The sequence below is a fragment of the Podarcis raffonei genome, chromosome 9 (genome assembly GCF_027172205.1).
Source record: "Podarcis raffonei isolate rPodRaf1 chromosome 9, rPodRaf1.pri, whole genome shotgun sequence".
NCBI classification, from domain to species: Eukaryota; Metazoa; Chordata; class Lepidosauria; order Squamata; family Lacertidae; genus Podarcis; species Podarcis raffonei.
The window spans coordinates 22,281,128-22,307,512 of NC_070610.1; the positions used below are offsets into that span (position 1 = coordinate 22,281,128).

Consider the following 26,385-nt stretch of genomic DNA (forward strand, 5'->3'; position numbering starts at 1 on the left):
CCAAATGAATACTGTAATTAAAAAATAAATAAAAATACTGTAAACTAAAATAAGACGAGCGAAAGAAAGCAGCCGCGTACACCTACGCCGAAAGCCTCCTCCTCCGGCCGCCCTCCGAGAGAGAACGGGGGGGGGGGGAGAACATCGCCGGGCGGTACCAAAGTGTCGGTCCACGCAGGGAGGAGGCGAGGACAATGCGACGCCAAGCACGGAGGAGGGACGCAAAGAAAGAGGGGGAGAAAGGGCGAAGGGAGTTTCAACGCACGAGGAAATGATGGGAACCAAAGCCCGACCGCAGCCCGCGCGCGCCTACTCGCGCACACCCGCCCGCGGGTGAGCGAATGGCCGAGTCCAGATTTGAACGCAACGGCTTTGGCTCGCGGCGGCGGCGGGTGCGGCACGTGGGCGGGGCGAGGCGACGCCCTAGCCCCTCCCCTCCTGGAGGGGGAGATTGGGAGGCGGCGTCTGGCGCGAGAGGAGCGGCGTCGGGCGCGTCGCTGGTCAAGCAGGATCAACCCCCCCCCACCCCCGTCGGCCAGGGGTGGGGATGCGCGAGGCCGCCCGGGAGAGTCGCGCGGCGGCGGGCGGGTGAGGAGGACCGAGGAAAGAAGCGGGAGCGAGCGAGCGAGCCGGCTTTCCCGCCCAGGAGCATCCCTGAAGGGCGTCGAGGGCTGCGCTGGTCCGTCGCGGGGTGAGGGGGGACGGGAGGGACTAGGGGCCCAAACCGCCTCACTGCTGAGGGGAACCCTCGCGCTTTTCTCCTCAGGCCCCCTTCACAGCTTTTAAACGCGGGAGTTGGTAGGGCGGTAGGAATTCAACAGGTGCAGCACCGACGCGCCCGCCCGTCACGTGTCCGGATTTTCCCGGACTTCAGGGAGGTGTCGACGCGTCCCTCACTCGAAAGTATTTTTTGTAAAAAAAAAAAGGAAAAGGGAAAAATAAGAAGATTGACAGCTTTGGGGTTTGTTTTGTCCTGGACCCTCACCAAGTCCAACAAAACTGGATTTTTTGATGGACTTGTCAAGGGTCCGGGACAAAACCATCCCCAAAGCTGTCAACCTTTTTTTTTATGACGAACCCCAAAGTTGTCGTTTTTTTCCCCTTTTTACACAAAAAAGGACTTTCGATTGAGGGGGTGCGTCAATACCACCCTGAAGTCCAGGGAAATCCAGACATGCATTATCCCTGGTGCTGCACCTTTAATATATATATAAAAGCTTGACGGCTTTGGGGTTTCTTTTACTCTTTTGAAAGATGGCAACCCTAAAATGCAGTAGCTGCAGGACGGCAGAAATTTGACAGGTGCAGTATTCTCCCTCATCACTCAGGGAAAGCTTCCTTAATCCTGCCTTTCTCTTTCTCTCAGCTGATCAGAAGAGTACAGAGGTCCCACCAGGGAAATCACCGCCACGAAAATAAAGCACTCCAGTCATTTCTTAACAGCGGGTATGTGCATTTCCTTGTTGTCCTTCGATCTCGTCGGTTTCCAAGCGATGTAAGAGTTTTGGGATCGGCAACGACGAATATCCCTTAGTTATTAAGGCGTAATGCTTTCTGTGTGCAGAGAAACGAGAGATGGGAAGAAATTCACATGGAAGAAACATGAAAGCTATTCTGCTAGGATGTGTAATCCATGTGCATTGGGGGTGTGTGAAATAATCTGAAAGAGTGGTGGGCAGGATCTAAGTTTCTAATTGCCAGTTTTTGTGCGTGTTGGTGTAATACCTTGGATGTTCTTTCTCGGGTGTCTCGGAAAGGCAGCTCACCTGACATTACCACCTTTTTCATTGCGGTAGACTGCATGTAATTTCTGTGGACATGCAAAGTGTAAGGAGGGTTTCTTTAAAAATAGGAAACAAATTGTTTAGTACTGTACAGGGAATGGTCCCACTAAGCAACTAAATAGGTTTTGGAATATTAGAAATTCTTTCAAGGGCCACTTCACAAATGATTATATCTCTGCATGGATATTACTTCAGTTTATGCTTGCTATGTTTGACCAGGTATATTCATGTCCACATTGTGCAACTTGTTACCAATCGGAAGTTTCCTATATCATGAAATTGGAATCTGTGTGGCAGTCAAAAGATGCGTGCAATTTTGTTGATCAAATGTGATCTTCATGTAGGATCTGTGAGAAGCAGTTCTTTTTAGTGATGCTTCCTGGAAGGTTTTTGATTCTGCTGAAAGTTGACAAGATGTTCTACAATTACCTTATTTTTGAACAGATTTGTTTACTGCTTCTTTACTTGATGCTGTGGCTGCTGTTTATATTAAACGGTCATTACGCTTTCCTTGTTGATGAGGAAATGGTTCTTGTAATGTTGTGCTTGTCATCAACAACATAAACTTAATTGAATCGGGGGACAGCATATGCAAAGTGCGACAGCTGAATTTACTTAAAATAGAAAATGGCCTTGGGTCACATCTCAATCACCTCCCCCCAAATAATAAATCTTAGTCCTTTATGTGAGCAGAGCTACGGTTGCTCAAATACTGGCTCACACTGACATAGCTATACTACAGCATCATCTTGTGTGGACATATCTCCTGTCTTAGCAGCCTCTTGGTTACAATCCTGTGATAGCAACCTACAAGGACAGTACTTAAACAGAGGGATTTTTAAAGCATATCCATTTCTCCTCCCTCTGCCGAAGACATGTCCGCTGGTACTATACAGAGTGTTCACCAGTGTTTCTAGTATGAAAGCAATAACGCTCTTCTGCATTAGTGCTGTCAGAGTACTAGTCCTGAAGATTTTATCCAGGTATATGTAGGTTTCCAAATGTCCTGGAATGTGACTAATCAATAAACCATGCATGCCCACAGGAAGAAAGCACACAGATGTGGTGTTGTGGTCCACACTTTATGTGTGAATTATAATCTCATACCACTGTGCTGTTCTAAAACTTGCTTTAAAAAAGCCCTGCTTAGACATACTCTTTGCTGGCCACAAGGCTTTTAGGGATGGCTATTGTTATATTATAACTCTTTCCTGGCTTTCTACCTCAGACTGTATGCAGCATAATGGCAACAGATCACAAAATACAAACCTGTTGTTGCATTGCCTCCAGTCATGCCACCGTTACCGCCTTTGGCTCTGCAAAATGACTTTATTGTACATGATTATATTTTTGCAGTAACTAGGGTTAGGTCATATTACAAGCTGCAGCATTTCAGTGGCTTGGTATTTTTTGTTCTGGAGCCAGCATAGGTAGTTGCTGGTCCTGTGGTTCCTAGGATCAGGTTGCCGAAGAGGTTCTTCTTGGTCTCCATTTTACTAAAGGTTTCCAGTCAAAACATTTTGATTGTGCATACATATATCTGTCACCAGGCTCAGTTAGTTGATCAGAGCTGAGTGGTAGCAAGATGCTTTCGTTTTACACCTGCTGACTTGACATATGTACCTGCCAGGGATAGCTAGTGTGGTGCCCTCCCATCATCATAAATCTGGCTGGGACTGATGGGAGTTGGAGTCCAACAACATCTGGTGATGGGGGTCCAATTGGCAGCACCACAGTGTTTCTCAAGTGTTTTGTACTTAACTTGCCTATCTAAACTTTCTTTATGAAAACTTTCCTTGTACTTGAAGACCTGTGGAGCAGAGCAAGGTGTGTCCGCCAAATCCAGCCCTAGTCTGGAGTGGGGGGTGGGGGGATTCTGTGATTAACTTCTAGTGTGTGTCCCATCTTTCTGCAGGTGCACTGTATCCTTGGTTGTTTCAGTTTGAGGATCTAGGTCTAGGACTCGGTATTGGAAGGTGGTACAGGATCAGTATAGGGATTTTCCTAGAAAATATATGTAGAACCAGGCGATATCTGGTTTTCAACATCGCGATATATCACCCGCTAAATATCATCATGATGATGATAATAATAATAATTTATTATTTGTACCCCGCCCATCTGGCTGGGTTTCCCCAGCCACTCTGGGCGGCTTCCACAGAAACCAAAAATACACTAAAATCACACATTAAACGCTTCCCTGAACAGGGCTGCCTTAAGATGTCTTCTGAATGTCAGGTAGTTGTTGATCGCTTTGACATCTGATGGGAGGGCGTTTCACAGGGCGGGCGCCACTACCGAGAAGGCCCTCTGCCTGGTTCCCTGTAGCCTTGCTTCTTGCAATGAGGGAACTGCCTGAAGGCCCTTGGTGCTGGACCTCAGTGTACGGGCAGAACGATGGGGGTGGAGACGCTCCTTCAGGTATACTGGGCCGAGGCCGTTTAGGGCTTTAAAGGTCAGCACCAATACTTTGAATTGTGCTCGGAAACATACTGGGAGCCAATGTAGGTCTTTTAAGACCGGTGTTATGTGGTCTCGGTGGCCGCTCCCAGTCACCAGTCTAGCTGCCGCGTTCTGGATTAGTTGTAGTTTCCGGGTCACCTTCAAAGGTAGCCCCACGTAGAGTGCATTGCAGTAGTCCAAGCGGGAGATAACCAGAGCATGCACCACTCTGGCAAGGCAGTCCGCAGGCAGATAGGGTCTCAGCCTTCGTACCAGATGGAGCTGGTAGACAGCTGTCCTGGACACAGATTTGACCTGTGCCTCCATGGACAGCTGCGAGTTCAAAATGACTCCCAGGCTGCGCACCTGGTCCTTCAGGGGCACAGTTACCCCATTCAGGACCAGGGAATCCTCCACACCTGCCCGCCTCCTGTCCCCCAACAACAGTACTTCTGTCTTGTCAGGATTCAACCTCAATCTGTTGGCCGCCATCCAACCTCCAACCGCCTCCAGGCACTCACATAGGACCTTCACTGCCTTCACTGGCTCTGATTTGAAAGAGAGGTAGAGCTGGGTATCATCCGCGTACTGATGAACACCCGGCCCAAACCCCCTGATGATCTCTCCCAGCGGCTGCATATAGATGTTGAAAAGCATGGGGGAGAGGACAGAACCCTGAGGCACCCCACAAGTGAGAGCCCAGGGGTCTGAACACTCATCCCCCACCACCACTTTCTGAACACGGCCCAGGAGAAAGGAGGGGAACCACTGTATAACAGTGCCCCCAGCTCCCAGCCCCTCAAGACGGTCCAGAAGGATGTTATGGTCGATGGTATCAAACGCCGCTGAGAGATCCAGCAGAACTAGGAAACAGCTCTCACCTTTGTCCCTAGCCCGCCGGAGATTATCAACCAGTGCAACCAAGGCAGTTTCAGTCCCATGATAAGGCCTGAATGATATCTTTATATATCCCAATATGTATCTGGGGTGGTGGTGGGCCTTGCTGGGCCTCACCGCGGGGCCAGAGGGTCCTGCCATACCTCCCTGCCGTGGCAGAGGGTCCTACCATACCTCTCTGCAGTGGCAGAGGGTGTACCACACTTCTCAGTAGTGGCGCCCGCCCTGTGGAACTCCCTCCCATCAGATGTCAAGGAAAAAAACAACTGACTTTTTTAGAAGACATCTGAAGGCAGCCCTGTTTAGGGAAATTTGTCACATTATTATTATTATTATTATTATTATTATTATTATTATTATTCTGTTGGGAGCCACCCAGAGTGGCTGAGGAAACCCAGCCAGATGGGCAGGGTATCAATATTAATAATAATAATAATAATAATAATAATAATAATAATTGTTCCTGCTAGTGATGTCTACTGTGTTAGCCACTTAGACAAAACGATTAGATGATTATCTTTTCAAAGAAGAATACAAAAAAAAGTCAACAACATGCTTGTCAACTGATTTGTTGCAATTAATATACAACTCATATTTCCACAGGGATCTTCGGAGTCTGACTTGCTACCCTTCTATATACTGATACATCAATACCGAAACAATGCCGGTTCTCAGAAGTAGCTTGGGGCATTCAAATGTTAATATTGCAAGTGACACTTCAAGTCTCCACGAGATGAATTTTTCAAATGGAGATGTAATTTCTGAAAAAAGCTCAACAAGCTTGTTTGAGAAAAATGGCTATCAGGACTCCATTTACCTAAATGCTGCCAACATCTTTCAGGGCATTCATAATGAAAAGCCTCAAGATAAAATATTGGTAAAATATGGACATGGGCCACTACCTTCTCTTCCTGATTTCAAAGATGAACAATTCCAGCGTTTGTCCTATGAACTGGCTTTTAGTGCTCTAAAATGTAAGTAGAAAGCCTGTCCTAATTTTTCTACTTTCCACCCCAACCATTAAACTAAAATGTGTACATAATTCACCTTTGTGTTTAGAACTATGTAATTTGTAGCTAATCTAGTTGGCATAGAGAGCAGAGTCTCATTTCTGTCTCTTTCAACCACACAATGGTGTTTCATTTCTCTTTTGCAAATCTTGAATATTTAGGGCTTGAATGAGTTTATTTTAATCAAGAATATGTGCCAATGATCAGTTTGCAACAACTATGACTGCATGCTTGGCAGATTTTTCTCTGCCTTTCTGCCCAAGGCTTAAAAAGAAAAAAAGCAGGTTATATATGTTTCCAAGGGATGATGGACAGCCTGCTCCTGAGAGACCACTGCTTTCTAGGGGAGAATCAACTACTTCACATTACATGTGTCTTGTGTCTCTATTCCTTTCCTTCCTTAGAGGGCTAATAGCTTTAAGTAGAAAAAAGAGGGGGAAAAGACAGGATGTGTGCATGTTTGGCTCGGGCTTTCTGGAGCAGTACATTTAGCCTGAGCAATGCTCAGCTAACAAAACATACAGCTTAGGTGATACGCTATTTCGGTTTTTTACTTGGATGTAACCACTGGGTGATCTGGGGTGGTGGTGGTGGTTATTTGTAAGCTTGGCATAATCTGCATTTCCCTTTCCTCCATACATATGTATCTTCCTCTATCTCATCTGTATGTTACATTCCACATTGCTTTGGATCACCTTCAGCACATATATGTATCCTTTTTTATTTTGTCTGTCTGCTGAGAAGTGGCTGGCCTTCACCTTTGACAGACTGTTTGAGTGACTGCTCTAGTGCTGTTTCCCACAAATTAATTATAGTCTAGCCCTATGGTCTAGGGTTGGTTTTACTGTCAAACCCAACCCTAGTCCAATTCTGAAACATTCCTTGATCTTTGCAAAAGAGCTCCCTACTCTGCCCATCTGCCAAATTTTAATTTTGTAGCAGGCACATCACACAACATGTGGGGAAACAATCAGAACCATGTATACATGGTTTTAAAAAGACTTTTAAAGAAGTCTTTAAAAAGTCCATGGTTATGCTTCTTAAGAAAACTGGTGTATGCTTTGCATAACTGATTATGAACCAGCCCTAGTAGATCCATTGAAAGGAGAACTTTCTGGTTTTCTTCATGCATTTATGAAGCAAGAGCACAAACAGACACACACCAAGTCTCTGACAAAAGTGACATTTAGCTAATAAACAGGCATATGTAGGCAGTCACCAAAATATATTTCTTTCCCTCAAAAGTCAGTTCTTTTTATCTTTAAGAGGGGCAAGCTGTGGTGGAAAGTGCACAGTATTCAGACATTGAGATGCCAATAGGAAATTAAGGAGGGTGAGGGAGGTTACCTTGCCAACTTGCTGAACTGAGATAAGCGTGTCTGAATTGGTATGCAGAAGTGGAGGGAAAGCTGTTGGCATCCATGGCAACAACCTAAAATATGGTGACATCAGCTTTTATCGCTCATGCAGGGAGGAGAAACTGTTTCTGCCCTGCATTAATCACATTCCTAGTTGAAATTGAATATAATGTGGTGCTTAAACAGAGGAAAATCCTAGGCAAAGTGTAATCACAAATACTTCCATGAATCTAAAAATTAAACTTAATAAGTGCTGTGCTTCTGTGTTATTGAAACTATAACAATCAACAAGACAGCAATAGTCCATTAAAAGTACCCTGGATGGGAACACAGCCAGGTATCCAGTTATTAAACACTGGGGGTGGGGTGGGGGGGGAGCTGCCTTGTGTTTTCCCCTCTACCTTTCCATGGACACAAGTTTCCTTTTGAACAAGATGTTATGTACCGTGCTATTAATAAGGAATGTGTTCCAACATTTGTGTGCACTCCTGCTCTTGTGTTTTGCAGTTCTTGACTTTTAAGAACCTGTGTACACAATTAGAGAGGTCCCTGCCCTTACATGTCCACTTCAGCCAGTAGATTGTATTTCATTATGGGGATAAAAGTTTGTGTGTACCTTGTGTGTGTGTTTTTTAAAGGCAGGTACTATAAATTACATTGAAGTTGGCTCATTTTGAAACTGACCATAGTTGGTGTAAATGAAGATTCCTATGGGAATACATGGCTAACTAAAGCCAAAAGCCTTCCTTTGCAGGAGGAGGAAGGGGTAGGGGAGAAATCTAGTTCTAGATTTATGGCTTATGCATTAAACCATGGTGTTTACTCAGGGACAGCAGCATGACCAGAGACAGCAACTGAGAGGGGGCTGCTTCCTGAGCCCAAGGGGAAAAACTGCAGCTAGAAAGGTGATCACAGCCTGCTAATGTAACTAAATCAACCTATAAGTAAAGTTGGGAAATGGCTTGCCATTCTTTCTGTGGAACCATAGACAGTTTCCATAGTTTCGGTGGGACGAACTCTGAGTGGCACATTGTTTAGTGAGATGTGCAAATATTGACACTTATGGTCTTGTACATCTTGTGACATTAAACGCATGATTTATACTCATGGAATACTAAATTGTATTCACACTTATTCACACATATTTTCAGAATTCACCTTAGAAATGTTTAAATGTTACTGATTGCTACAAATTTTTTAAAAAGCAAATGCTGTAATAATTTGAAGATCACTTCTACCATCTTTTTCGTCTGTAGATCAAGATGTTCTTGAAACTATATTGCTAGACAGTGGCATTTATCCAATGCAGTCAATAGTGAGTAAATATTTTGTTTTGTGTTTGTTGTACCTAATTTGCTTAAATTACCCTGTGCAGATAACTTACTAATGCACTCACTTTACACATCACTAGATGAGTAACTAATTTAAAAGGGAAATAACCCATGTTCTTTGTGTGCAGATGAGTATAAAGCTTTAAGGACTGGCTTGTGTTCAAAGAAAAATGGACTTGCGTGTCTTATTCTTGAGTTTCAGAATCCCCCCCCGTACACACACAAACACACAACATACCTGTGACACATGTATTCATAAACATATATGGCAGAAGCCTGCCGATTTGATCACTGATAATTATGTTTTCCCTGAGCTATATAGGGTTGCCATATTTGAGAAAGTAAAATTCCTGACACCCGCAAAGTTGTTGGGCTATTTTTGGGAACAAACCCAAATTCTTGAGCTTTTTTGGGGGGGAACCAAGCTTTTGGAGCTGTTTCTGCTGCTTTCCCCCCTGTGTTGCCATACATCCAGCTTTTCTCTGACATTTTGTCAATTTGGCAAAATTTCCCCTTGACGCCATTTTTATACCTGAAAACCAGGACATGTCAGGAACTTTCCTGACATATGGCAAGCCTAGAGCCTAGAGCTATACAACATGAAAAAAGAAACAACACATATTTATTTTAAGCAAATAAAATGCTATCAGTTCACACTTTCAATGTAACTTTAGAAAAATTGGTAGTGGTGGACAGGAAAAAGCCAATAAAAATGAGGAAAGTGCACAGCAATTTATTTTGAGTAAACAAAGAAAATTATACCCCACACCCAGGTTTGTTTTGCTATTGGAAGGCTAGCATTGCAGTTGATTGTATTCAAGAGATCTGAAGATCATAGCTGCTCCACATGTGCCCTGGGGTTGTAAACTGCATTTTAAAAAGGTTTCTTAAATGCTGCGATTACTGGACTGCTGGCTTCACTGTGTGTGTGTACTATAAATAATAAATAAAAAATCATGGCCTACTGGGAACTAGTGGTTCTAAAACTGAAGAGAGCCTTCAGGTTTATTTTAACAATTAGAAGTATTTCAAAAGGTTCAAAAAAATAGTTTTCATTTTTTATTAGTCCCCCATTTTTATTAGTCCCCATTTTTAAAAGTCAGCATCTGAACAGTTGTGTTTTTTGCACTATAATATGTATAAAGGTAAAGAACCCCTGGACGGTTGAGTCCAGTCAAAGGCGACTATAGGGTGCGGTGCTCATTTCGCTTCAGGCTGAGGGAGCTGGCGTTTGTCCACAGACAGCTTTTCTGGGTCATGTGATCAGCACGACTAAACTGCTTCTGGTGCAACAGGACACCATGACAGAAGTCAGAGTGCACGGAAATGCCGTTTACCTTCCTGCTGCAGTAGTACCTATATCTACTTGCACTGGTGTGCTTTCAAACTGCTAGGTTGGCAGGCGCTGGGACAGCAATGGGAGCTCACCCCATTGTGCGAATTCAAACTGCCGACCTTCCGATTGGCACGCCCAAGAGGCTCAGTGTTTTAGACCACAACACCACCCATGTCACTATAATATGTAGGAACCTCTTCTCTCTGTTTGGAGGGTTGTGCTGCAGATTTAGCATTTGGGTATTCTTTTTTGTTGCTTTCCTATCTTGCCACATGGAGATTCTCTCTTTTTGCAGTCAGACCAATTGACCAGTCTAGTTGTTGTGATGCTGTATGATCTCCAAGATCGGAAATTTGAAGCTCGCGAAAACATTGATGATGAAGAACAAATAGCAGAAGTCCAGGAAGTTGAGCGTTATCTTTGCAGGTATATGTACAAGAAAGTAGACGGATTCTCATCTGATAGCAAGTACTGAATAATTTCCGGATGTGAAATCTCATGTCAGGCTTCACAATCAGTTAGACTGATTGATTTCAGGTTGATTAGAATAATATAATGCTTCCCCCCAGTATTTTTCTGTCCCAAACTTCCCCCCATTCAGGGGTGGGGTGCTGCTGATTCCCTGACTTCCAAACGCATTGTGTCTCTGGCGCTTACCAGAGGGGTGTGGGGCAAGGTGTGGGAGGTTCAGTGCTGTGTGGTGGAGCCAATCCACCAACCTGGACCTTATGTTCCTGTGCAACACCAAATTCCCTGTGCCCCCACTTCTCCCTTCAGCATTTGGAAGAGGGGAGAGCAGAGGGGCCCTGCCTCCAACTGGTGCTGCTCCCTCCATGGGATATTAACTCTGTTCTGAACTGTGTTTCTTTCAATCTCATATTATCTTGTGAAAGGAAGTCAACACCCTGTTCACTTCTATATAGAAGAGAAAAATGCTTCCACAAGAATATGGAGGATAGACTTCCTTGGTGTTGCTACCAATTGTTTCCAGCCTTTCCCCGATGGCCTTTTCAGGAGATTAAGAAGACTGCTGGGAGCAGGGACATGAAAGAGAGAGAGGCTCCATTATAGCTCTGGGGCTTTTTAATTCAGAAAAAAAATGAGTAAGGGGGAGGATATGATAGAACTGCATAAAATTATGTCTTGTGTGAACAAAGTGGACAGAGGTTTATCTCTCATAATGCTAGAGCTAGGGGGTCATCCATAAAAGCTGAATGGTGGGAAGTTTGGGACAGAAAAAATGAACTTCATTCAGGACATATCTAAACTATGGAATCCAACTATGTGGACAGCTTTAAAAGGGGATTGGACAAATTCATGGAGGATAATGGCTTCTAGTCATGATGGCTGAAAACCAGTTTGGGGACATTACAAGTGGGCAAGTGACATTGCGCTTATGTCCTTCTTGTGGTCTTCTAGGAGGTAGCTAACTGGGTACTTTTGAGACAATATGCTGGACAATATAGGTCTTTTGATGTGATCCAGCAGGGCTGCTCTAATGTTAACTTGTCTCTGGTTTGTTTGCATCTATGATCCTTACCAGGCTTACTAAAACCTAGTTTCATTTGGAACCAACAATCTGGGATCGAAAATCACAGCTTAACATTGGGTTGTGAATCTTGGCCTGAATTAACTCTGGCTTGTTGCAGCATGCAGGTTTTGTATCCTGGTTTCTTTTGTTGCTGCTAGCCTAGAAACAGAGCTGCAGGGCAAGAATGACTCAACACGGCTCATATGCCGAGATTCTCACTGACACTTTCCCTTTCTTCCTGGCGACAGGCTCCTTTCCCTTCCCACCTGCTTCTGACAAGCTGTTCTTCACTAGCCTAGATGAGGCTTTGGGGTGGGACGTTGATGGGCCATTAAAGGGAGCACGGGCAGTTTTTACCATACTGAACTAGGGGTTAAGGAACTCATACTAAGTGGTTTAAATTATTGAGTGTGTTATTATCAAGAAGCATGTATCACCCTCCTTCAACCCACTGGACATTTAGAAAAACAGCATTTTTAGCTTGGCAAACTATATCAACAGATGCAGTCGTACAGCTGGATCTAAAAGCTACCAACGCCCATTTCTTCAGCAACCCATCCACCCCCTTTCTTGTTCAGTGGACCAAAGTAATGACTGACATTTCTTCTGCTTGCTTACCATATGAACTTTTGTTCAAGAGGATTGGGAGCAAAGGGTCAACAAAGAGGGCTATCAAATCTTCCTGGCGAGTGTCTAGGAATGGGGGAAGGCTTTGCAGCTTTGCACAGAGATGTGTCTAATGATCTCTAGAGGGAAGAGCATCTGCTGCTGGCCAGTTGTAAGAGAGCTGGGGACTTGAGTGACAACTTACCCTTTGTTGAGCAAAGCAAAAGGCTTTGGAGTATTTGCAGAGGAGATGTCATGGGGTGTGGGTGGGGACAACTGATAAAGGATGAAACTAATCATGCTCTGAACATCTGATCCAGGTCCTGGCTTGCTAAACTAGGGAATAGAGGGAAGAGTGGTGAGAAAACTGGCTCTCCAGATGTTGGTCTTCGAGCCCCAGTGGCATAGTCAGTGTTGTTGGGAATAATAGAAAAACAAGATCTGGAGGGTTATATTCCCCACCTCTGGCTTAGTAAACGTGGAGCAGATCAGTCCATTATAGCACAACTTGAATCTGTTCTGATGATTTCTCTAGCTGTAAATGCCCTGGGGACAGGGGAGTTGGCCATAATTTTCTCTTATGTATTTCAATACCAGTATTGATTGTTGCAAGGAAACAGGATTTTGCAAGATTAAATAATCACGAATTAAGCTTGTCACAGGATTTATCCATATCCTTCTTTTAATCTATAGCTTTAAGACAAAACTGGCCGCTGCGTTAGCAAGATGTCGAATCAAACACGATGCTCTTTCTCTAGAACACATTCTGCCAGAAACAATAAGGAAACAAGAACAAAGGGCTTCCACACTACCCTTATATGTGTGGGTCAATTCACTTAAAATAAGGTGAGGTTGAAAGCTTGCTAGTGTAGTATGTATGTTTTTAATATTTGCTTCTTTCATAATTATATCACATGCTCATAGATAATATAAGCATATTTTCCATGAGAAAATGTGTTGGTGGCAAGTAAATTAAATGGTTTTCTTGAAAGCTCCATAACATTGTCCTAGTACTCTAAACTTAGTGGTGAATGTGAGTGGAATGTTCTTTTGTTGGTAGTCTGTACCTGCCTATATTAACTACCAAAACACACTGTTGTGTGCGCCATTGCACCCTTTACATGGAATCTACTGGTTCCCTTGCTTACAGCAGCAGCAACGTAGACTACTGCAACTTACAAATGTTGTTTCTGCCAATTCTTGCCAGCTCCAGCCTTCACCTAGAGACTTCACCTAGAACCATATTTCTACATCTGGATGCCCAACAGTGCAACTGCTTCCTTGCATTCCTGTGTGACACATTAAAATCAATCTTATTTAGATACGAGCAGCAAACAGAAACAGGAGATCTTTGCCAAATGAGAGTACACATTTTTGCTAGATACCAAAAACAATGAATGTGCTCCTAAGGCCCTTTCAGACTGTCTCTTCTTAGGTGGCATTAAATCACATACTGGTAAATTCAGGCTGCACAACTAAAGTTGATTTGGCACCCTTGCACAACAAACCCACTTCCCCCCAGAATTTGAGTTTTTACTATAAGGAACACAGAACACTTAATAGAAAGCCTGTGTTGTTCTACTTCTCTACAAACTTTGTGTAAAGTGATGAGGATGCCTACTTGATAAAAAGGTCATTTGGAAGTGACCCCAAAGTCTAGCTGTCTGATTCAGCTTCTCGATATTTACCTGCTACTATACATTCAGCATCACTATTTTGGGAGTGACCCCAAGTTGAGTATGTAACCTTGGAGGGATTAGAGCTGAACTAGGCCATGTGGATCTTTATACTCAGTTTAGCAGTGGCATGTTGCTCTAGGAAAGAGCAGATCTTTCCAGCAAGGGATCTGAGGAAGTTGTTCGAGAAAGGGAACAGAAGTGTAGTTTCAGACTTTGTTGAACCTGGTACAGGTAGAACCACGGAGAATTATTTCTGTGGGGTGCATATTCAGCATTTTAAGAACTTTGTGTTTGCAAGTCCCAGGGGAGGAAGCTTGTATGTACAGGAAATGTGTAACAATTTGTAGCAGGGTAGTGAGTAACAACAAATTAAATTAATGCAGACTTATCTGTAGTGTTCCAGATGCAAGTACAAAAGACAAAGTGATTTCTTACTTTTATATTAAGCACTTATATTAAATAGTTGTGTTTCTGCAATAGCCTTGAAGATGTTCATAGCACTTTACACAAGGAGGGATTCACTAGAGTGGAATCGGTCTCCAGTTTTGGTGGCTATTCATATTGCCTAGATAAGCACTGTGAAGACGTACTCATTTTCCCTTCAACTCTTAAAGAAAAGCTTCTTACTCTGCAGCTGTTTTCTGATTACAAGCTCTTATTGCAGGTATGTTAACATGAAACTGAAATAAATGTCCTAACTTCATGCTTCATAGTCTTTCTGTGTTGCATGTTTTATTTCTTTTCAATGTCTTGTTAAAAGAAAAAAGCAATTTAAATAAATTGTGGTGCTATGGCTGTGCTTACAAACTTCTGCAAAATCTGTTTTGATGTGTTGCATGTGTTTGTTAGAATGCTTATCTTCTTCCACAAAGAACATCACTAATTTGACCACAGCTGTAGTGCAGTTTTTACAGTTGACTCGGAAGACTTGCTTGTCAGTAGTCACCAAACTGTTTAGCAGGAAGCTCAAAACTGAAAAAATCTGTTTGTGAAACTTTGCAGTAATATCATTGGCTTGAATTACATTAAATTCTGGGTGTGGAACTACCTTTCTCTACAGTCTTCAGTAGTTCATTGCTAGCTTTTGATTTGTTTTAACTTCAGTTCACAACCATTGTTTTCTGTTGTCTTGTATTTGTTGTCTTCTGTTCTTGCCTCTCCTTTGTCCTATGACATCGTCTCTTTTCAGTCTTTGGAGATAGTGCTTTTCATTACAGCCAACCACTGGAGTACCACTTTTCTTGCAAGGTCATTTATAGGCACTCATGCACACACTCCTTGAAATTTCTTTTGGCCCATTGTTCCTCATCTCTGAACATCAAGCCTACTAAGCCCCTTTCACCTTATATGGGTTCTAGGGATATCATGTAACTGACACTGGATGTCCTTAAGGCAAGTTAAGCACATTTACTTAATTGTAAGTAAGTCCTTTAATTCTGAAAGGCCCTCAGGTTATGAACTAAACGTGATAACCTTGAATGCTGGAGTAGAAGGACTAGTTATGATGTCCTTGAAACTTGAGCTTCGTTGGGGGCAGCTTTACTCTGGATTTGTTAGAGTTTTCTTTGTTCAATGTCAAGTGTAGGGTCTGAGGTGACTAAGAGACATGAGTTATAATCTGGGAAGCTGTGGTTCAAGTCTTTCGATGTTCTCACACAGTTCTATTTTCATATTAATCCATAAATATAATCCCACTCTCTTTTTCTCCTCTTGCTTTTTATCAGTTTGTTTGCATTCAGGGGGAGGTTTGCCAAATCATTTATGTAGCAAACATGGTGTATATAAAGAAAGAGTAAAGGCTTCCCTCCCCCCTCACATACTGTATCTTTCTACAAAGGAAATATTTCCAATTTGAAACATTGCAACTCAGTAGCTGATTCACTTGGCAATTTATAATCTTGTCCCATCCATCCTGCACACGTCTGTAAATTAGAGCCAATTTCATCCTAATAAACAGAAGAGCCTCTGCATCTTAATGGCTGCGTCTGGGGGTTACTGATAGGCAAAGTGCTTTGGCACTCAGCGTCTTCCTGCCTCCCAGATTCCATGCCGGAGCAAGAACCCAGGTATCAAGACAGTTTGTGGGTGAAGTTCACTCCCCCGGGCCCTGGGGGGGAGCTTGCAAGGACAATTACCCTCAAAATCATCCTTGTTTTCCTCTGCAAACGATCTCCGCTAATGTGGGAGCTGTACCCATTAAGGCAGGGAGCACCGGCAGTCACCAGCCTGCCTCTGTATTGGCACCATATGCCTTGCAAAAATCGGTGTGATTATCATATGGAAGCAAATACATGATCACTTGGAACATGTGTGGAATTTAGCACATTATGTTTGAAGCCCCTTCTGTTGGGAAATTTTCCCAAACTGCATGCCACACTTTCCATACTACGGGGCTGAATGTAATCAGATGGCTGGGCCCATACGTGAAGCAGTTGGTTTAGATTACAAGCAGAATGTGAGTAACGGTTGCACATTCGAAATGGCAAATTCAGTTTTCCTGAAATACTTTTTTACTTGGGTGCTGGACCTGCAGAAATAAACAAGCTTTGCCGCTTAAATAATTTGTCAATCACCCTTTTCTTAATTGGGCATCTCTGCTTAATTCTTAGGATAAATCCAGGAGTCTTGCCGTCCATTCGGCAAAGGCCTTGCTGAATATGGATGATGACATCTTAATAGCACACATGGGTTCATGGCTCACTGTGGCTCATATGTCGCTGCTGACAAATCAGATGACTTCCAAAGTGTTTGTATGTGGAGTAAAGTCTTTGGCAAAGGAAGCTGAACTGAAGGACTTGTTTGCACAGATGGAATGTAAAAGTAAGCATGTGTTAGCATTATTCATACCACTTAGAAGCCATTTGACATGGAAGGGTATATACACTAATTAATGATTAAGTAATAAATTCAAAATTGACCTATTTGTTTTAGAACGCTCTGGTTCGCCAGAAGCAGCTTAGTCATGCTGGCCACATGACCCGGAAGCTATATGGCCAATAAAGCAAGATGAGTGCCGCAACCCCAGAGTCGGTCACGACTGGACCTAATGGTCAGGGGTCCCTTTACCTTTTACCTTTACCTAACTTGCAGACTTATTTGGTTCTTCTCCCCTCCCCTTCAGATATTGTGCTACTACGTGAAGATTTTGCAAACATTGAGCCAACTGATAAGCTACAGAAAGTTAAAGTTATTTTACTACTGCCTCGGTGTTCAGGCCTGGGGGTTAGCAACCCAATAGAATTCATTCTAAAAGAACATGAAGGTAACTTTTTGAAATATTTCTCTTAGATTGCCGTAAAATGAAATGTTTGATCTGCATTCCTGCCTGTCTTGACATTATTGGTGTTGATGGTTTTATGCTCATTATAGAGAACCATCATTAGTGGAATCCTAAACAATTTCCATTATCTCTACCTGCAACTCAAGCACAACGTTTTGTGATGCATTGCTGCACTACTTGACACACTCTGTTTTTTGTTGGTTCATCTGGTTTTAAATCAGCCAACGAGAGTGATATAGAATTAGGGGTTGGGAGTCTGGTCAGCTGGTCTCAGTCTTTCTCTTACTTCCCATCTGTCCTCAGAAAAGTTGCCAATTTTTCCCTTTTGCCTGCATAATCCTAGACCAGAAGAAAAACTTTGTAATACATCTGGGTGGAAGTTGCTGAGATGTAATAAATGGTGCATAAAAATGTGATCAGTTTCAAAGTGGCTTGAAACTGGTTTGTTGAAACCAATCATAGTTGTGTTAACCATCATTCCAAGTCCAGATGATGCAGCAAACTGGTTTAATAGAGCTGAAGTAAACACTTCCAAAGTCTTTGTTTTGGTCATGTGGAAAGGAGGAGAGGGGAGAGTTCTTTTTTGAGGGCAGTGCATATTGCTGTGGTCTAGTGTTTCATGAGGTCATAGTCAGTTACTGGTTTTTGTTTGAACTTACTCATTGTATTCTCTTCAGATGCAGAATTACTTAGAGATCTCTCTCAGGGCTCTGTAGCAGAAGACAAACTCAATTCCCTTGCTCAACAGCAGCTGAAAGAATTGTCACATGCAATGCAGTGTAAGTTTGTCATCAACTGGTAAGAATTAGAGTAAAATATTGTGTATAGACAACCCCCGAGTATTCAGAGAAATGAAAGTACTGAGAGGACAACTATTGGAAGAGAAAATTGTTCCTGGAGCAAAAAATGTCACAAATAGTGATTGGCATCTGAAAACAATCTTGCAACAGGATCAGTCACCTCGTTGTTTTAAGGAATCTCAGTGGCCTTCTTTAGGGGCATTTGTTAGCCTTTGGGATTTCTTTTCAGCTGATGATGGACTGTTCCAGGAAAGGAGGAGTCTGCAATGTACTAAACAAGCCTAGCCTAGCAGTCTTTATTGGTTCTTTTAGCTGTTGTTGTTCTTTATGTTCCTTTTAGAACTAGAATCCCTGATCTTTCCAGTCCACTCTATCAAAGCCTTATGAGCTAATCATCACTTGCTCCTGCCTTCTGGAAGGGATAATAAATGCCCTCCCTTGAAAATCATTTAATAGAAGAAAATTCCTTTCTCTGCTGAATAATATTTCTAAAATTGTGAGAAAGTCATCGTTCATTTTTATTTTAAAGTAAGGTTTTAAGATTTGGTTCCCAAGGCAGCTAACTTGCAAATTATTTGGACTAAATGGTCTTTATGGGAAACAGGATCAGAGCAGATAAAAAGATGGAACTCATCAATAAAACAATTGCAAATTAAAACTTATTAAAAATGGAGTGGCAAAAGCATTTGATCAAAGTGTGATCCATAAGTCTGTCTGAATGAAAAGGTACTTGCATGTCAGTGGAAATCCATCAGAGGGTGCTAGACAGACATCACAAGGAAGTGAGATAAATATTACTTGCTGATGTCTGTAAATCAAGTTGCTATTAAAGGCACAGCCATAAACTTATAATCCTAGCTGGAAATGGATGGTAGGGCATGTTAGAGGCACAATATGGTTGTAGGGAATGTGAAAAGGTTTTAGATTATATAGAAGAAAGGGGATCAGCATGTGGGTCCCTAGTTGGGGTGGGCTTTTAAATGGAACATATGATTTACTCGTGACAAAATGTGAATTCCTGGTTGCTTTAGTTATAAGATGGTAATGTTCAATACATCTATACAAATTGGTTCAACTTTAAATGTTTTTAACATCAGTTAGTGACATGTGTTTAATATTTAAAGTGTGCTTAAACTAGAAATTATTAACAGTTGGATTTTCTTCTTACAGTTAGCAGAGTGCAAGCTATTGTCTACTGTACCTGTTCAGTTTACCCAGAAGAAAATGAAGTTGTGGTGAACAAAGCCCTGGCATCTGGAGCAGAAGGACCCAAGGCCCAGCCTTACAAGTAAAGAGCAGGCTTTTATTGGTTGTGAATTACATTCTTCTGCTGATGCAGGGCTTACAGTGCCATATAGTCCCTACCCCATTCATTCTGTTTCAAAACTGTAGAGAGTACTCAGAGCTTGAGCATAGAATCCTGCCCAGCTGCTATACCTATTGTAGCTAATTCAATGACATTAGTAGCTGGTGAATTTAAAAAAAAACCCCAAACCTTCTACTCATGAAATTGATGTGTCTTTCTGTCAGGATGACCACCTGCATATGTCAGTTTTTGCATGTCTGCTTTAGTATGTAGGTGTTACTAGAAAAAACAGGATGAGAGCCCATCCAGCCATGCAGAGTGTATGGCCCCCGTTGATATCATTGTGTAGCCCAGTCCACACATTGTTACTTGGGTTCGAGAAGGGGAGGAGTATGACGGAAACTCAAACTGTAGTTTGAGATGCTCAGAAGTTTATTTCAAGCTATAGTTTATTGTGATGTGCGAACCAAGCCCTTGATTGTACGGTTGTGGCATACAGAGAAACGGATTGCTATTGAACCATCTGGTCATTAACGCTTCTCTTGCACCAGAAACAACAGATTTGCTGTTCTTTAGGAAAATCCCAAGTACTTTTTTTGAGGGCAGTTTACACATTGTGACAGCTTTAAAAAAATGGGCAAAATGACTGATGCCCAGAATGGATTTCTGCCTAGCTTGCTGATTTATGTAATGTGATTTGGTGACCCTCCTGGGACTGCAAAGGGGTTAAGTTTAACCTCTGGTTTGCTAGTAAAACTGAATTACTGTGTCATGAAATGATACATGTCTAAGAAGTGTGTTACCGACCTGAAAAGTTTGGAAAGCTCTGCCCTAAACCTAAGTACATGAAGTGAAAAACTCTTCTGGACATCACTCGTAATAGAAATATGCAAAATAACTAAGCAAGTATTAGAAGTCACCCCAGAACTGGCCCTACTAAAAATCTTCCAAGATAATAATGCCCACTCACACATAAAGAGCTCATAACCCACCTACTCTCAGCAGCCAGAAGCATCATAGCCAGACACTGGAGAGACCTGTCAGGAGTAAACATGAGCCAATAGGGAAACAGCCTTATTAGAAAAACTAACCAACAAACTGAAAATGACATGGGGACAAATAGAAGAAGACACCTTCACCCCAATACACAGCCCGACAAGACAGCAACAAGAACCCACTGACAGCATACGAATCAATCTGGCTAACCCGATCTGATCCAAACACACACACACACACACACACACACACACACCCTGCTCAGACACAAAAACAATTCTCACCACAGGCAACCAAAGTCAACCAACCACACCTAGGCCACCCCAACCTCTCTCACCACCAAGGAAATACAACAATCGAATAGAAGAGAACCCACACAAGTGACGCTGACACAAAACCCCACACATGTACTAAGTACAACGGTACCTTGGTTTTTGAACATCTCCATTGACAAACATTTTGGTTTTCGAACGCCGTAAACCTGGAAGTAAATGCTTCGGTTTTTGAATACGCCTTGGAAGTTGAATATGCCACGCGGCTTCCGCTGAGTGCAAGATCCTAAGGCCCAACTGTCAGCTATTGAGTTTTCGGTTTTTGAACATTTCAGAACTCAAATGGTCTTCTGGAATGGATTACGTTCGAAAACTGAGGTACCACTGTAGAAGACTAGAAGCATTGTCACCCACCCCTCTCGCCCTCCCCTTTTCTCCCCCTTTTCTTGCTAACGTAACACTGTATGCAACACTAATGTCTCACAACAAATGAAACTGATCTGTAGAAAACGCAACTTGAAAAAAAGAGACAATGCACGTATTTTTGTAAACTAATAAATCTTTAATGATTTTTTTTTATAAAAACCCCAGCACAATTGGGAACAGTTGCTGCCCATTTAAATGAAAACAGTGCGTTTAATATACTTAGGAAAAACCCTTCATGACAGCTCTTAGCTTTTGTTTTTTTAAGAAAACTACAGGGAGGCCACAATTCACTAAAATTGAATTCTACTTAAGGGCACATGGTGGTGATTCAATACTTTGTGTTAATATCCACTGTAGGCTTTGTCCGCCTGTTCTTCCATTGTGTTGCAAATCAGAAATAAGCTTGTCTGCAGCAAACTTTTTCCGACTGGAGCCATCAGATATTTCTAATAGCTGTTTTATAGCTGTTCTATCCCGAGAGGTAAGTACTAGTAAAAGAAAAAGTAATATAACCAATAAAATGAAGTGTTTTGATATTTTGAATTTTTTTTGCTAGTGAATTCTTGGATATAGATGAAAGGTAGTGTAGATTTAACAGTTAACATGCTTAACAGCCAACCATTGTGCAAGTAATCTGTCCACGAAGAAGGCATTTGCACAATTCCCAGTCGATATACATAATCTCCCTCAACTGCATTTTGTAAATTTCTTGGCCATTATGTTGTCTCTCCAAGAAATGTGCTCTCGTTTCCTTTGCCTGGTTCAGTAGTATGCAATCTGTGTCCACCCCCCACCTGCCCCAACATACCACCCCACTGATCTGCTGAAAAAGTCAGGGTCCTAGATAAAGATTAACCTTTTTTCCTGTAGTGCAGCCTTCTTTTCATCCTTCCTTTCCCCTTTCTACCACCCCACAGAGCATAGGGGCAGCCGCAGAATGTCAGTGACTGCCCTGAGGCCGCCTTTCATAAGCAGGCCTCACGCTCTGCCAGCAGAACTTCCCTGCAGCCTCCAGAACCATTGGAAGTGCCTGCTTATTCGCGTTATTTAGTCTAAAAATTATCTTGTAGTGTCCTGAGAACTAAAAGTGTTCTTAAACTGAATGCAGGTAATGGTGAGTCGTCCAAGATCACCAAACAATTCCATGGTGGAGGTGAGATCGAAAGATCTCCATCTGTTTCAAAGTTATCTTACTTTAATCGTATTGTTTGCCATCTGATAACATGATGCTTAAGGGGAGCGGGTGGTGTTGTGGTGTAAACCAACGAGCCTCTTGGGCTTGCCAATCAGAAGGTCGGTGGTTCAAATCTGCGCAATGGGGTGAGCTTCTGTTGCTCTGTCCCAGCTCCTGCCAACCTAGCAGTTCGAAATCACACCAGTGCAAGTAGATAAATAGTTACCGCTGTGGCGGGAAGGTAAATGGTGTTTCCGTGCACTCTGGCTTCTGTCATGGTGTTCCGTTGCGCCAGAAACGGTTTAGTCATGCTGGCCACATGACCCAGAAAGCTGTCTGTGGACAAACACCGTCTCCCTTGGGCTGAAAGTGAAATGAGCGCCGCAACCCCAGTCCCCTTTGACTGGACTTAACCGTCCAGGGGTCCTTCACCTTTCACCTAATATGAAGCTAGGGAGGTTATTTTTCTTTACTGTTACTACAGTACAGTGGTACCTCTAGTTAAAAACTTAATTCGTTCCAGAGGTCCATTCCTAACCTGAAACTGTTCTTAACTAGAGGTGTGCTTTCGCTAATGGGGCCTTTTGCTGTCGCTGGCACACGATTTCCATTCTCATCCTGAGGCAAAGTTTTCAACTCGAGGTAACTCTTCCAGGTTAGCGGCATTTGAAACCTGAGGTGTTTGTAACTCAAGGTACCACTATATAGTTGAGCTGGAAAGCAAGGAGGGTAGAATCGCCCAGGTAGGTAGCCCCTGCTCTGGTTCTCCAGGGGATGTTGACCTCCAACTCCCGTTAACTCCAACCAGCATAGCCAGTAGTTGGGGATGTTGAGAACTGTAGTTCCAGCAACAACTGGAGAGAGTCAAAGGTTAGCTACTCCTGCCCTATATGATAATAAGGACAATGAGGTCTGCAGAATGGTGGTAACAGTAGATACTTAGAACAGCAGCTACTTCCTCTGAAATTCACAACAAATGCTAACGTGAATTGCTTTCTCAGAACTAAGGGTGTCATTTTCCTATATTTCTATGTACCGTGGATGACACCGGCTGCCCTTCTTCGGAGCTGTGATTTGGTTTTGCTGATAATGTGTCCCTTTTAACTTTGCAGAGGGATCCATCAGAGACGGTGTCTGTGAAAGATGTTTTAGCTCGTGCTGCGGCAAAAGGGTTATTGGAAGGGATTGACTTAGCAAAGCCAGCTAAGAGAGAAGAGAAAAAGAAAAAGAAACCGAAAGTAACCCAGCCAAAGACACCTACTAAAGAGGCAGTGATAAAGTCCAAAATTCAGGAGTTCCTGGATCGAGAAATGAAACCGGGCATGATTGAGTCAGATACTTCCGTCTCTAATTTAGCTTCCAGTGCCTCTCAAAAATCTGTGAACCAGACAAATAGTTCCGTTCCCCTGAAGAAAACAGTCCAACCCCCCTCGAACTCGTCTCTGCCGATGATGTCCAAGAATTCGCTTACTGCAGCTTCCATGCAAAAGATGTTTGAAAAGCATCGAAACATCAGAAAACCAAAGCTTGACGATAGTGTGATGGTCTTGAAACCTGTCGAAATCGTCCTCCCTCCGGTAATGGTGCCATACTTCAACCCACAAGGAAACCGATCCCATATTTCGACTAACCATTATTATTATAATTGGGGTGGAACTCATGGCACGCTTAGCCCTTCTACATCCAAAAAGCTGATCAAGACAAAAGAGCCCTCGCTTTCTTCTACAGTCAAGCATTCTCGTCCGTGGCTTTGAAGATTGCCTTTTGTAACTCAGTTTTTAACCGTAATTCTTTCAAAATTTGAAACTTGCATTCCTCTAATGGTAAAAAACGAAAACCCTTGGGCATTCAGTATTCATCTGCATAGGGACCAAACTGCTCTAGGCAGCAGTTAAGATGCTCACATGCCTTTTCCAAAGCTATTATTATGGTAGCAGAGGGGCTGTTCTGCAGAAAGGCTTTTATCTCAATGAACTTTGAATGTCAAAATGCTTAAATTAATATACAGTATCAGATTATGCAGACGGGTAAACCAGAGGTTTCATGGGCAATAGATGATCAGCTTAGAATACAGCAGACAGATTCTGTCTAAGTAAAAACTGAATTTTAGGGCTAGCCGTTACAATTGTAAAGAAGAACAGGGCTTCTAAAAAGTAGGAGTGGATTTCAGTTCTTATTTTCTAGATATTTCAGTGTAAAGTCTTGGGAATTTTGAATACCTTACCTTGTATCTTTTTCCAAAATTGGTTCCAGTCTGCAGAGTGATCTTTCAAGACTTCAGCCTGTTTAATAATCTGCTCAAATCTTCTCTTCCAAAAGGACTGGTTTTTTTATTTTAAAAAAGCAAATTGTGACCATTTTGGCTTTAAGAATAGGACATCACAACCTCAAAGAAAAAGGACAAGAACATTTCCGGGCTTTCTTTGTGAGGGAGCATAATTACTGGATGGTTTCATGTTGCTGCGGCTAGACACTGAACTCTACTAGGACGTCAATATAAATATTTCGCTCATTAGGCAGCATAGTTAAAAGGAAACAAAGCTATTAAACAATTGCTGATTAATGCCTTTCATAACTCTAGTCTGTTATTTTCTGTGTCCCCGCGCCCTAGCCACTTAGTATCTTTTGTAACTAAGGATTTTATAGGCTCAGTTGTAACACATATGCATTAGTCCTAGATCATTACAGGAAAGAAACGTTCTGTGCTTCCTTATAGGTTGACTATATTCTTTCTGTAATGTTTGAAGGGCATTCATATATCATGTGTAAAATATACCCATGAGGCATAGTTAACTGAGATGCCTAGGTATCTTTTCAGATGTTGGAAGAAAATTTCTGTTCCATATGAAACAGTATTCATTATATATAACATATCAGGAGCAATTAAGCATTTGGTGGTGGGTAAATTGAAGAGGATGCATAACATGGCAAACCAGAAGTGTTTTGGCTGGCATCTACAGTTGAGAGTACTATTGCATTAGGTAATAATAATAATAATAATAGTTATTTATACTCCATCCATCTGGCTGGGTTTTCCCCATACTTTTGTAAAATATTCAAAAATCATCTTTTTCCTTTAGTAAACCTACTCTCATTAAAATCTGCCCTATTTTATATTTTAACCCGGAGATTACATAGCCGAAAAGGAATAATAACCATTTCTTTTTACCAAGCTAAGACGAGTATTTTTAGAGTGGTGGCTTTTCTTGTGAAATCACTAAGCTCCCAGCGACATAAACACAAGAGGCCAGTAGTTAATGCAGCTAAATTTATTCTTGCAACAGATTACATTTAAATGTGTAAAAAGTGGACAATGGTGGAAAAAACTTTTCTGTTTTAAAATCAACTACTTCACGTAATAGCGAGAGCTCTTACTGATAAACTGTGTGTATTTTCTCCTTTCTCTTTTGCAGATAGTGAAATAAATCAAACCTACTTCTGCTATTCACACTTCTCTCCCTCAAAATAACTATGCCTGCCAGAGAGAGGAGCTAATGATGGTAATGATAGAGCTCTAGAGAGGCTCAGCTTTTGTGAGCTAATGCGATAAAAATAGCAGTTTCCCTCCATATGTGATCTGTTTAATTGACTGCAGAGTTCTTTAACAAATAAACAAGTTCTTAAAGCTTTGTAGACGGTGCCATCTTTGTATTCAGCTTTCTGTAGATTTTCTTCTGCTCAGCTATTAAAGGCTTTGCACACAAAGTTTATCATTAAGACCTCTTTGTTACAGAAGTAGGATTGATGGCGTTTCATGCAAATTTCTTTCCGTTTTTAGGCATTTCTTCATCTCTATGAAAAAACATGTTTTTAAAGAAATAGTACTTGTTTTGTATAAACGAAGCAACAAGCAGCATCAAAGAACTGCTGTGGGTTGGGGCAGAAAAAAGGCATTAATTAAGCTATCACAAATGACTGGTTAACAATCTCCCTTCCTTCAACGGAGTACGCAAATGAGGTGGTCCGTGAGAGCAGCATCTAACTTGCTTTTTGTGTTTTTAAAAAATAATAGAAGTTAGCTTTACATGTTATTTTTACCATTTTACTTCTACATATTCAGTTAATTAAAAAGGTGACTACAAATAATTACAAAAATCCTCTGTCTTTAGGCAACCTATAGTACACTGAGATTACTTAGCACTGGATTATCGTGTGCG

The 26,385-nt window shown here is 42.1% G+C and overlaps 1 protein-coding gene across 5 annotated transcripts; it reads left to right on the forward strand.

The window, feature by feature from the left end:
* Positions 1–266: 266 nt before the first annotated feature.
* NSUN7 (NOP2/Sun RNA methyltransferase family member 7) lies at positions 267–25,933 on the forward strand. 5 transcript variants are annotated; one of them, XM_053403237.1, is made up of 14 exons: positions 414–588; positions 1,367–1,446; positions 5,727–6,097; positions 8,748–8,806; positions 10,454–10,584; positions 12,989–13,141; positions 14,455–14,638; positions 16,584–16,794; positions 17,096–17,236; positions 17,932–18,033; positions 19,225–19,342; positions 21,412–21,535; positions 23,341–23,805; positions 25,642–25,933. In XM_053403237.1, exons 3-14 carry the CDS (start codon positions 5,785–5,787, stop codon positions 25,651–25,653), a joined length of 2,013 nt encoding a protein of 670 aa, XP_053259212.1. In that variant the 5' UTR covers positions 414–588; positions 1,367–1,446; positions 5,727–5,784; the 3' UTR covers positions 25,654–25,933. The 5 variants fall into 5 exon arrangements, with proteins under 5 accessions (XP_053259211.1, XP_053259212.1, XP_053259210.1 ...); XM_053403236.1 differs by lacking the exons at positions 414–588; positions 25,642–25,933 and adding an exon at positions 267–333 and having other exon boundaries at positions 23,341–24,791; XM_053403235.1 differs by lacking the exon at positions 25,642–25,933 and having other exon boundaries at positions 414–679; positions 23,341–24,791.
* The last annotated feature ends 452 nt before the right edge of the window (positions 25,934–26,385 follow it).